Here is a 12631-nt window from a genome sequence, read left to right as displayed (position 1 = left end):
GCAAAATAGGAAAATAAACTGGTTTGGTCTAAACTAAAAAAGCCAATAACATAACACACTCACCTGTTCTACTCGTATATCCCAGTCTCCAAATATCTTTTTACCTCGAAAGTATTTTGACCTGCAAAACAAATGTCACTGATTAAAGCATCAGTTATAATGTGAATTCTTTGCAGTGAGACCTGTGAACATCCGGGGTAGAACAGGTCTTCAGCAACCCATGCTTGCTGTAAAAGGTGACTATGCTTGTCATAAGAGGCGACTAACGGGATCGGGTGGTCAGACTCGCTGACTTGGTTGATGCATGTCATCGTATCCCATTTGCATGGATTGATGCTCATGATATCAATCATTAGATTGTCTGGTCCAGTTTTGATTATTTACAGACTACCATCATATAGCTGGAATATTGCTGAGTGAGGTGTTAAACAACAAACGAACAAACAGAATCTTTGCAGTGATAATAATGCAAACACTTTAAAAGAATGTAATACATTAAATTATCATAAATCCAGATATGTCATTCCTTATGTGCAATCATCCAAAATAACAACAATCAGGATTAACCAATCATGGGTAAACAGAGCAATTAATTTCCTTCTGCAGATAAATCGACATTCCCAATATTATCCAGACTGGATTGCCAGACTCATCTTGCTTCAGTGTAGACGAGACAAGTTAATGTCAAAATATTTATTACACTATTACTTCAAAGAGCTAAAGATTTTAATCACAGCAGAAAGAAATATTAAGAATATCTAGTATCTGTTACAATGAGAAAAAGATTTGCATCACACCACATCAATTCAAGGTAATTATGATTTGAAGGCATATATATCTATAAAGTCATTTTTACAAAGTTTGACAATAACTGTATATCTTGCAACCTTAATGTTGCAGAAAATGACCAGGGTGGTGAAGGAGAGTATATCAGGGTTGTATATATAGTGAGTGCGTGAGAGTGAGTTGGGTTTAACGCCGCTTGTAACAGTATTCCAGTTATATCACGGCATGTCACCTTCATGTGGGAGGATAGCCCGAAGTGATGCAGGTCTTAGACGTTTAGACGTGAAACCCAAGAGCATGGGTATGGTGCTGATAAACCTAGAAACGTAATCAGGGCCAATGAGGATTTGAACCCACAATCATAGGTTTCTGGCACTCTGCACAGGGAATTGTGGCTCCTTAGAGCCCCCAGTGCCCCCCCGAAGACAATAAAGAGTGTCTGATGCTCAACACATTTTGAAAGAATGCATATGATAAATTCTTAGATGTACTTAGCAGGTTGAATTTTCACTGATATTTCTATTCTGATAATAAATGCAATCAAAGTTCAGACCATTCATTACTGACTTTCTACACTCAATCACTGTGTCAGTCTTGTTGACGAACATCTTGTCTCTAACATGAACCTATTTTACAGAAAATAAACAGTTGTCCAATTGTCTTAATAAAATATGCAATTACTAGGTTATAGATTGGTGTCTCCAAAGTGTGCTAAGTACAGACAGGTTTATTTCATACTTGTGGCCATGACACCAATAGTACAATGACATTATGTAGCAGGAAACTTTGTAATGGAGACCATTTGTATACTGGATCTTAATGGATGTACACTTTGGAGTTTTATAAATATTTAATGTATCATCTTCTTTCAAATAGGACCACCTTTGTGGTCTAGTGGTAGAGCGTCTGCCCGGAGAGCAGAAGGTCCGGGGTTTGATCCCTGGCTGTGTCATACCAAAAGACGTTAAAAGATGGTACTTGTTGTTACCCTGCCTGACGCTCGGCATTAAGGGTCTAAAAGAAGGACTGGTCGGCTCAGAGTCAGTATACTGTGTCTGAGGGGGGTATTCATGTGAAACTGTGACATGGAATCTCAGTGTGCTGGTACCATAAATCAGCATCTGTGTAAACTTAAAGATTGAATAAAGTCTTTGATAGGCATTTAGAAGTTGGGAGAACATGAATACATGACACTTTTCGATGGATAGCAACTTCTTTTATTCTTTGTACATTTCAGAGCTTCTTGCTCCTTCATCAGGTGAATATTTAGTAAGTATATAGAGTACTTTGGAACATCTAAGATCAGCTAACGAGTCTTGGGAACACATATCTTTACATCATTGCTCAACGTGCGTGTTAAGTACTGCATATGTCAACAGTGAAGAAAGAGTGTACTTGTTGAAACTCTATCTTATGAAACATTCATGGCCTTGACAATCACATTGCAAAGCCAGTATTTCCACTTTCCTATTTCAGCTGCATTGCTCAAACCTCCTTTCAGATAAATAAGTAAAACAGGGCAGGGTTCTACAAATGTCCCATAATTCTAGGTGCTATTGGATTAAATCCACCGGGCTGGTGATGAATCGTCTCGACATGAAATGAAAGAATCAATATCAAACAAAAAACATCCCTTCTTCTTTCCTCAATCTATTTCCATGGAGACTTGACATAAATATGTCTCTCAGAGGAGATCGAGGTAGTTACGGTAACGACTCATTTGCATCCTGAAGATCAATAGGAACGTTTGACTCTAAACAGTCTTCCACACCACCTTCCCATTGACACTTCACACATGTTCCGTGCCAGGAAAGGTGAACAGGTTTGTAAACGTGTACTTATCTCAGGTCATGGAGGGGGCACGGGTGGCCCAGTCGTCTAAGGCGCCGCAATTCGCTGTGCAGAGTTGCGTCCCTTGGGCACGCCAGAAACCTATGATTGTGGGTTCGAATCCCGGTTCGCCCCGATTATGTTTCTAGGTTTGTCAGCACCATACCCGTGCTCATGGGTTTCACCGAAGTGGTAAAAGTCTGAGACCTGCATCACTTCGGGCTTTCTCCCACATTAAGCTGACATGCTGCGATAGAACTGGAATACTGTTAAAAGCGGCGTTAAACAAAACTCACTCACTCACTCACTCAGGTCATGGAGTAGTATAAAAAAATGATTTTAGTGTCCAAGGTGAAATATCAGATTTGCATGTTTTTCAATGGCCTAAATGTTATTTGCACATTCTGTTGAAAAATATGCTATAATTAAACTCAATATTTTTACGACATCAAAACTGGTTTAATTTGATGCTTAACTCATCATTGAACAGAGATCTATAGATTGAGCAAACTTCATACAGTGCGATATTATTCTCTATTCAAGGTAACAAGTGCAGGGATAGCAATATGTAATGTTCTAGTGTGCCACAGGGGACACTAATGTTCTAGTGTGCCACAGGGGACACTAATGCTCTAGTGTGCCACAGGGGACACTAATGTTCTAGTGTGCCACAGGGGACACTAATGCTCTAGTGTGCCACAGGGGACACTAATGCTCTAGTGTGCCACAGGGGACACTAATGCTCTAGTGTGCCACAGGGGACACTAATGTTCTAGTGTGCCACAGGGGACACTAATGTTCTAGTGTGCCACAGGGGACACTAATGTTCTAGTGTGCCACAGGGGACACTAATGCTCTAGTGTGCCACAGGGGACACTAATGTTCTAGTGTGCCACAGGGGACACTAATGTTCTAGTGTGCCACAGGGGACACTGTTCTAGCGTGCCACAGGGGACACTAATGCTCTAGTGTGCCACAGGGGACACTAATGTTCTAGTGTGCCACAGGGGACACTAATGTTCTAGTGTGCCACAGGGGACACTAATGTTCTAGTGTGCCACAGGGGACACTAATGTTCCTGTGTGCCACAGGGGACACAAATGTTCTAGTGTGCCACAGGGGACACTAATGCTCTAGTTTGCCACAGGGGACACTAATGTTCTAGTGTGCCACAGGGGACACTAATGTTCTAGTGTGCCACAGGGGACACTAATGTTCTAGTGTGCCACAGGGGACACTAATGTTCTTGTGTGCCACAGGGGACACTAATGTTCTAGTGTGCCACAGGGGACACTAATGCTCTAGTGTGCCACAGGGTACACTAGGAAGTTTAGATGTGCCCTATCACATTTTAGTGTGCCAATGAGAAGAATTCTTTTGATCCATCTTTGAACTCTGTAAATGTCATTCACCGAGGCTAGATATTCAGTAGCTGTATAGTTAAAAACAGTTTGCGTCCTTTCTTCACATTGAGATTGATACCTTTTTTAATTCCGGTATCCACAGGTCTTAAACATACCATCTGCACTCACAATTTCTAACCCTGGAAGGGGGCACGGGTGGCCCAGTCGTCTGAGGCACCGCGATTCGCTGTGCAGAGTTGCGTCCCTTGGGCACACCAGAAACCTATGATTGTGGGTTCGAATCCCGGTTCGCCCCAATTATGTTTCTAGGTTTGTCAGCACCATACCCGTGCTCGTGGGTTTCACCGAAGTGGTAAACGTCTGAGACCTGCATCACTTCAGGCTTCCCTCCCACATTAAGCTGACACGCCATGATATAACTGGAATACTGATAAAAGCGGCGTTAAACCCAACTCACTCACTCACTCACTCTAACCCTGGAATGTTTTATATGCTGCAGTTATTCCCTTCAGGGAGAACTTTTTATGTATTCGCATTTCATCACCTATATTGTAAGCTGAGATACTTATGCTAATAAATTTGTTTGGGGGCAAACTGCCATTTTGTGATGTTTAATGTCCAATATCTAATAACAGGGTAGGGAAATTAATAACATTAATGGATGTGTAATTTTATCCTTCATCAACAAGAACTCATATAAAAAGAAATGAAAAAAAGATGAGTCCACTTTTGGTATGTAAGTTGAGGGCACCCCCACATTCAAATGGTTCAACCCGGCATGATGGAATCACACCTTACTGGTGTTTTCCTGCCTATCTCTTCCAACACTTGACGGTGTCTGGGTGTCCACAGAGTTGCATCCCTTGGGCACACCAGAAACCTACGATTGTCAGGGTTTGAATCCCTGTGCATCTGGATTATGATTCTAGGTTTCTCAGCACCATACCTGTGCTCATGGGGTTCACTGAGGTGCTAAACGAGTTAGACCTGCATCACTTCAGGCTTTCCTCCCACATCTAGTTGACATGTTGTGATAATACTACCAACCAAAAATAAGGGAACTGTATTTGAATTGAGCTATCACTGACTTCAACATTTACCATAGCATTGCATCTGGAAGCAACATCTAATCCCAATGAAATTTCACATCATGAGTGAAAAGCATGTGATTCATGTGCACACAGAAGCGTTAAAGTGTGTGCCCATGGGGGTACACGCTTGAAAATGACTCTGAGGCAGTATCTCAGTGAACAAGACAAGATGGCAAATTGTGGGTACAATGGAGGGGGGACATCAATATCCCAAGTTGCCTGAATGTTCTGCAAATGAAAAGTGTAATTTTTCGCCAGCGTGACAAGTACCGCCAAATGGGCGTGGAAGCAATGAGACCAAAAAAACCAAAACACCTGGACAACATCGTCTCATTACATTAATTGCATTTTGCAATAGATTCAAATCTGCTCATGTTATCAACAGATAGTTCCATACAATAACAGAAGGCAAATTTCAGCCATTATAAAACGGCTCTATGCAGCCCGCCTGAAAGCAAGATTCTGTGAAGGGTGTGACCTTAGCTTACCCCAGGCGGCAAAGATTGGGGTGGGTTGGGCAACACCAGGGACAGGCTGTGAACCAAAGGCATTACACCATGTTTACAGATGAATGAAGATTTTGCCTCTGATTCACAAAGGGCGAAAATGTTGATGCCGACATAGAGGTGAGCAGTATGCCAGGTCAACAATTCTTGACCATGATCGGGATGGGGGCGGTTGTGTCATGTGCTATCACACATCACAGGCAAACTGGCCAGCGATATGTTGATGAAATTTTGCATCCTGTTATTCCATTTGCTAGAACTATCGGCAGTAATTGTGAACATCAACATGATAATGCCAGACCACATCGTGCCCAGGTCACCAATTATCTCTGACAAGAAGGCATACGGACAATGGTCTGGCCTGCTAAGCCCCCCTGACAATAGAGCATCTGTGAGATGGGAGAGTCGGTAGATTCTACAGCTTTGGATAGCTCTTCAGGTGCCAGACCAAGGGCACCCAGACAAAAGTTTATCAACAGTATGTCATCATGGTGTTGTGCATGTATCGCCCAACATGGGGATTTGTTTGTTTGTTGTTTAACTCCGCATTCAACAATATTCCAGCTATATGATGGTAGTCTGTAAATAATCGAGTCTGGACCAGACAATCCAGTGATTGACACGTACCATGAGCATCGATCCACACAATTGGAAATACAATGACATGCATCAACCAAGTCAGTGAGTCTGACCCTCAATCCCGTTAGTCGCCTCTTACAGCATGCATTGGTTGCTGAAGCACCAGATATTGATCAGCACACCCAAAATTAATTTTACAGATGTTTATCAACATTACACCTTCATCAGTTGCCATATTTTTTGTCTGTTGTATATTAGATCCGGGGTAGAATAGGTCTTCAGCAACCCATGCTTGCCGTAAAAGGTGACTATGCCTGTCGTACAAGGCGACTAACGGGATCGGGTGGTCAGGCTCGCTGACTTGGTTGATGCAGGTCATGGATCCCAATTGCGTGGATCGATGCTCATGATATCAATCACTGGATTGTCTGGTCCAGACTTGATTATTTACAGACCGCCGTCATATAGCTGGAATATTGCTGAGTGCGGCGTTAAACAACAAACCAAACCAAAACCAAAAATCCAACATTTTTAATAGATAACACTTAAAAAAAACATTCCACTACAAAAATCCTCAAACAAATAAGATGAGTCTGGTCTAAGTGCTGACATTTCACAGCACCTCTTGAATACTGCATGTAGCAAAGGTTATCAGGGTTGTAAATGAAGAATAGTGATCTTTTTTGCACAGGGGAGGGAGAAAAAGAATTGAAAGTCAAACTAAGCACACTTAATCAATTTGTTTGATTCGTTAGATCTTTTCTGGTTCATGCTTAAAACTGGAACTAGGTTATCTGATGCCCTCGAAGATGACCATGATTAACCACAGGCCTGAACTTCATCCCATGTGATCTAGGACCAGGATCTAAATGTCATCCGGTAATAAACAGCTCTCGGTAGAGCGCCATGACCAATCAAATGCGCAACTCTGCCATAACAAAATGCATGACCAACATTAACAGAGTTGTAGAAATGCCATTCAAAGCGTCTAAAACTGACGATTTCTGAGAATCAATTTGCAAAGCTGCCAACATATTGATTGGTCAAGGTCATTCCTATTTGAACAAAGTCAAATATCTTCAAGTTAACTGAATTGAAATTTAAGAGATAATTTATAAGAAATGGCAATTTTAGTCAGTTTTGAAACTCTCGGCTGAGTCTCTAAGGAGATTTTTAGGCATTAGGCATAATAAGATGATGAAGATGGGGCATCTTCCTAAGCTGCAGCTGAAGGAGCTCCTGGGAGTGAGAAAGGATGTTGTCTTTTGGCTGGTGGGGCGGTCGGGTAGCCTTATAGTGGTTGAAGCGTTCACTCGTCACGCCAAAGACCCGGGTTTGATTCCTAAACTGGGTACAATGTGTGAAGCCCATTTCTGGTGTCCCCCGCCGTGATATTGCTGGAATATTGCTAAAAGCGGCGTAAAACCAAAACTCACTCACTTTCGGCTGGTGACTGCTCCTTTAGTAGGATAGCTCTTGTTAACAGAAAGGTATCTCTGTGCTGTCTTTTCTACATATGATTTGTGAAGCAGAACCTGAGATGATGGTTCCGCGTTATTGTCAAATAAGACATCAATATCATATTACAGTTGAAAGATGGATGCGTGAGTTAACACAACTTTGATGAATATTCCATTGTGTGAGCTTAATATGGGGGGAAAAGTCTAAATTGTTGCAGGTCACAGAATTGTTCCACTTTGGTGGATCCAATGAACATTGGTATGGAGCAGACAGATGAAGGATCATAAACAGGGCAAAACTCAGATTCAAAATTGCAAAAAAAGGATCTAATGGGACATAACTCCACAGGAATGTAGGCCACTGGGTCCCTCACGACCCAATAGCGAAATGAGAAAGGCAAAATTAGGAAACCTAGTTCTTCAAGGGTTAGGAGACGATTGCTTAGATTTCCACCTCTGCACCATTGTGATGTGGGAAGAAGGTCCTATTGCTACAATAAATGCTGCATAAAAGCCCGCTCACTCATTTGCACGAAAAGTTCAGGCAACCAAAATAAATCACCAAGTCCTGACCTAATTGCTCACACGCCCATGTTCTGAATAAATGAATATTAAATCTTACAGTTGCATCAGAACTTTTTCAGTTATTCAAGGTCCCCATGATCTTCTGCAGAACAACTACAAACATCATGCATTCATGCAAAGAATGAAGAAAGGTGGTGCGTAATCCCAACATTTTCAGCACATTCCTCTGATTTCAGATCAGTGCATCCATAGCAACAGTCTTGTGATTACCTCCAAAGGAACAGTAAACAAAGAATGAAGGTCACCCCAACATTATACAACAGTATACAACTGATGAAGGCCATTCCAACATTATACAACTGATGAAGGTCACCCTAACATTATAAAACAGTATACAACTATTGAAGGTCACCCCAACATTATACAACAGTATACAACTAATGAAGGCCATCCCAACATTATAAAACTAATGAAGGTCACCCTAACATTATACAGCAAATGAAGGTCACCCCAACATTATACAATTATTGAAGGTCACCCCAACATTATACAACTAATGAAGGCCATCCCAACATTATAAAACTGATGAAGGTCACCCTAACATTATACAACTAATGAAGGCCATCCCAACATTATACAACTAATGAAGGCCATCCCAACATTATAAAACTGATGAAGGTCACCCTAACATTATACAGCAAATGAAGGTCACCCCAACATTATACAACAGTATAAAACTAATGAAGGCCATCCCAACATTATAAAACTGATGAAGGTCATCCTAAAATTATACAACGGTATACAACTGATGAAGGTCACCCTAACATTATACAACAGTATACAACTAATGAAGGTCACCCTAACATTATACAACAGAATGCAACTGATGAAGGTCACCCTAACATTATACAACAGAATACAACTAATGAAGGTGACATAAAGCCTGACACGTGATCCCTCCGCCGGCATCCTATGCTGTTATCTACAAATGCATGGAGATGAAAGCGATTCCCCGGTCCCGTCATGCACATTAAGCTGAGACAGGAATATTCCGGTGTGTGTCTGAGGATGGGCCTCGTGAAACAGGGCGCCACATTTCTAGTGATGTATGCTCCATTGTCTGGCTTTGTGTCAGCAGCACAGGCAGTAATCGCCCATATATGTTGTCCTTGAGGAAGATATATAGAGCTTTCATTTGTTCTAACTTCTGGCATTTGACCAGAAACGATTCTTTCTTTTTTAGTCATCCTCTGCAAGTCGAGTAGTTAGCTGTGGTACTGCCATTTAAATTACTCACTCTGGTTTACAACACAATGCATGGTTAGGTTCCTGCATACTTGCATGGTTCCAAAGTCATGTACCAAAACAAAAGGTGAGAGGTCATTTGTATGGAAAAAGGAAAAAAATCGGACAAATTTTAACAAGAGTCATCAAGAGATGACATATACCCCGGGTCTGGTGCAATTTGGGAATGGAGTTTGGCTACTTATACCCAACATTTAGTTAACTGCCATTGGATACATATAGTTCTGTGAAGAAAATAAATACTGCTGTTCAGTATTTTCTGCTCTGGAAATGAGCACTACTCTAATTTTCAGTAAAGTCCATCTGGTTGTCATTGAAACATAAATTAATAAAGAAAGAAATATCTCAAATCATCAAAAGGCATCAGTCCACCACTGGACTGATCTATACTGCAAGTTTCAACAACATATATTTTTGGAGTTCTGCCCCGGAAACAGAAAACAATTTGTTTTCATCATGAAATATCATGAAAACAAAACAAAATAAAAGGAATAAAAATCCCAAATTATCAAAAGGCGCCAATTCCCAACTAGACTAATCGACATAGAAAGTTTCAACAAGAACTATTTAATGGTTTTGGAGCTCCGATGCATCAAATTTGGAAACATTCTCTGCATGTCTTTCACATCCTTTCACAATCCTAAGAAATACAACAGAATATCTAACAAGAAACTCCCCTCAGTACTAGTGACAGGTGCTTTTTTGTAACATATCTATCAACCCTAGGTTAATAATTCTTTCATTTACTTGCACCAAGTTATTACATGTGTAGAACAATAGTGTCTGTATCTATGGCATGAAGCTCATGCAAGCAAATATGCATTGTTGCCAAGAAATGTGTGATAGCTGAGAATTGGGTGACAGCCAAAAAATGTGTGTGAGCAAAGAAATGTGTGTGTCAGCCAAGATATGTGTGTGAGCCAAGAAATGTGTGTCAGTCAAGAAATGTGTGATAGCTGAGAAATGTGTGTCAGCCAAGAAATGTGTGTCAGCCAAGAAATGAGTGTGAGCCAAGAAATGTGTGGTAGCTGAGAAATGTGTGTCAGCCAAGAAATGTGTGTGAGCCAAGAAATGTGTGTCAGCCAAGAAATGAATGTAAGCCAAGAAATCAGGGTGGTAGCTGAGAAATGTGTGTCAGCTTAGAAATGAGTGTGAGATAAGAAATGTGTGATAGCTGAGAAATGTGTGTCAGCCAAGAAATGTGTGATAGCTGAGAAATGTGTGTCAGCCAAGAAATGTGTGTCAGCCAAGAAATGTGTGGTAGCTGAGAAATGTGTGTCAGCCAAGAAATGAGTGTGAGCCAAGAAATGTGTGATAGCTGAGAAATGTGTGTCAGCTTAGAAATGTGTGATAGCTGAGAAATGTGTGTCAGCCAAGAAATGAGTGTGAGCCAAGAAATGGGTGGTAGCTGATAAATGTGTGTGAGCCAAGAAATGTGTGTGAGCAAAGAAATGTGTGTCAGCCAAGAAATGAGTGTGAGCCAAGAAATGTGTGATAGCTGAGAAATGTGTGGTAGCTGAGAAATGTGTGTCAGCCAAGAAATGTGTGTCAGCCAAGAAATGTGTGTCAGCCAAGAAATGAGTGTGAGCCAAGAAATGTGTGATAGCTGAGAAATGTGTGTCAGCCAAGAAATGTGTGTCAGCCAAGAAATGTGTGTCAGCCAAGAAATGAGTGTGAGCCAAGAAATGTGTAGTAGCTGAGAAATGTGTGTCAGCCAAGAAATGTGCGATAGCTGAGAAATGTGTGTGAGCCAAGAAATGTGTGTCAGCCAAGAAATGTGTGGTAGCTGAGAAATGTGTGTCAGCCAAGAAATGTGTGGTAGCTGAGAAATGTGTGTGAGCCAAGAAATGTGTGGTAGCTGAGAAATGTGTGGTAGCTGAGAAATGTGTGTCAGCCAAGAAATGTGTGTCAGCCAAGAAATGTGTGTCAGCCAAGAAATGAGTGTGAGCCAAGAAATGTGTAGTAGCTGAGAAATGTGTGTCAGCCAAGAAATGTGTGTCAGCCAAGAAATGTGCGATAGCTGAGAAATGTGTGTGAGCCAAGAAATGTGTGTCAGCCAAGAAATGTGTGGTAGCTGAGAAATGTGTGTCAGCCAAGAAATGTGTGGTAGCTGAGAAATGTGTGTGAGCTGAGAAATGTATGTAAGCCAAGAAATGAGTGTGAGCCAAGAAATGTGTGGTAGCTGAGAAATGTGTGTCAGCCAAGAAATGAGTGTGAGCCAAGAAATGTGTGTCAGCCAAGAAATGTGTGGTAGTTGAGAAATGTATGTCAGCCAAGAAATGAGTGTGAGCCAAGAAATGTGTGGTAGCTGAGAAATGTGTGTGAGCCAAGAAATGTGTGACAGCTGAGAAATGTGTGTGAGCCAAGAAATGTGTGTGAGCCAAGAAATGTGTGGTAGCTGAGAAATGTGTGTCAGCTGAGAAATGTGTGTCAGCTTAGAAATGTGTGTCAGCCAAGAAATGAGTGTGAGCCAAGAAATGTGTGGTAGCTGAGAAATGTGTGTGAGCCAAGAAATGTGTGTGAGCCAAGAAATGTGTGGTAGCTGAGAAATGTGTGTGAGCCAAGAAATGAGTGTGAGCCAAGAAATGTGTGACAGCTGAGAAATGTGTGTCAGCCAAGAAATGTGTGTGAGCCAAGAAATGTGTGGTAGCTGAGAAATGTGTGTCAGCTGAGAAATGTGTGTCAGCTTAGAAATGTGTGTCAGCCAAGAAATGAGTGTGAGCCAAGAAATGTGTGACAGCTGAGAAATGTGTGTGAGCCAAGAAATGTGTGTGAGCCAAGAAATGTGTGGTAGCTGAGAAATGTGTGTCAGCTTAGAAATGTGTGTCAGCCAAGAAATGAGTGTGAGCCAAGAAATGTGTGGTAGCTGAGAAATGTGTGTGAGCCAAGAAATGTGTGACAGCTGAGAAATGTGTGTCAGCCAAGAAATGAGTGTGAGCCAAGAAATGTGTGACAGCTGAGAAATGTGTGTCAGCCAAGAAATGAGTGACAGCTGAGAAATGTGTGTCAGCCAAGAAATGAGTGTGAGCCAAGAAATGTGTGGTAGCTGAGAAATGTGTGTGAGCCAAGAAATGTGTGACAGCTGAGAAATGTGTGTCAGCTTAGAAATGTATGTCAGCCAAGAAATGAGTGTGAGCCAAGAAATGTGTGTCAGCCAAGAAATGTGTGTCAGCTTAGAAATGTAT

At 41.5% G+C, this 12631-nt stretch overlaps 1 protein-coding gene across 4 annotated transcripts in view; it reads right to left on the bottom strand.

Annotated features, from left to right (window-relative positions):
• LOC139444883 (synapsin-like) overlaps positions 1–12631 on the bottom strand; it is a 92717-nt gene that overhangs the window by 67236 nt on the left and 12850 nt on the right. For all 4 annotated transcript variants that reach the window (XM_071225887.1, XM_071225888.1, XM_071225885.1 and 1 more), the window contains exon 2: positions 64–121. In XM_071225887.1, the coding sequence (XP_071081988.1) occupies positions 64–121 (58 nt within the window). The remainder of the gene's footprint in view (positions 1–63; positions 122–12631) is intronic.

Source organism: Haliotis cracherodii, unplaced genomic scaffold (assembly GCF_022045235.1).
Source record: "Haliotis cracherodii isolate W230 unplaced genomic scaffold, xgHalCrac1.p SCAF_6, whole genome shotgun sequence".
In the NCBI taxonomy this organism is placed as follows: Eukaryota; Metazoa; Mollusca; class Gastropoda; order Lepetellida; family Haliotidae; genus Haliotis; species Haliotis cracherodii.
Note: the sequence above shows the minus strand (reverse complement) of the source record. Positions and strands in the feature narration are given on the sequence as shown.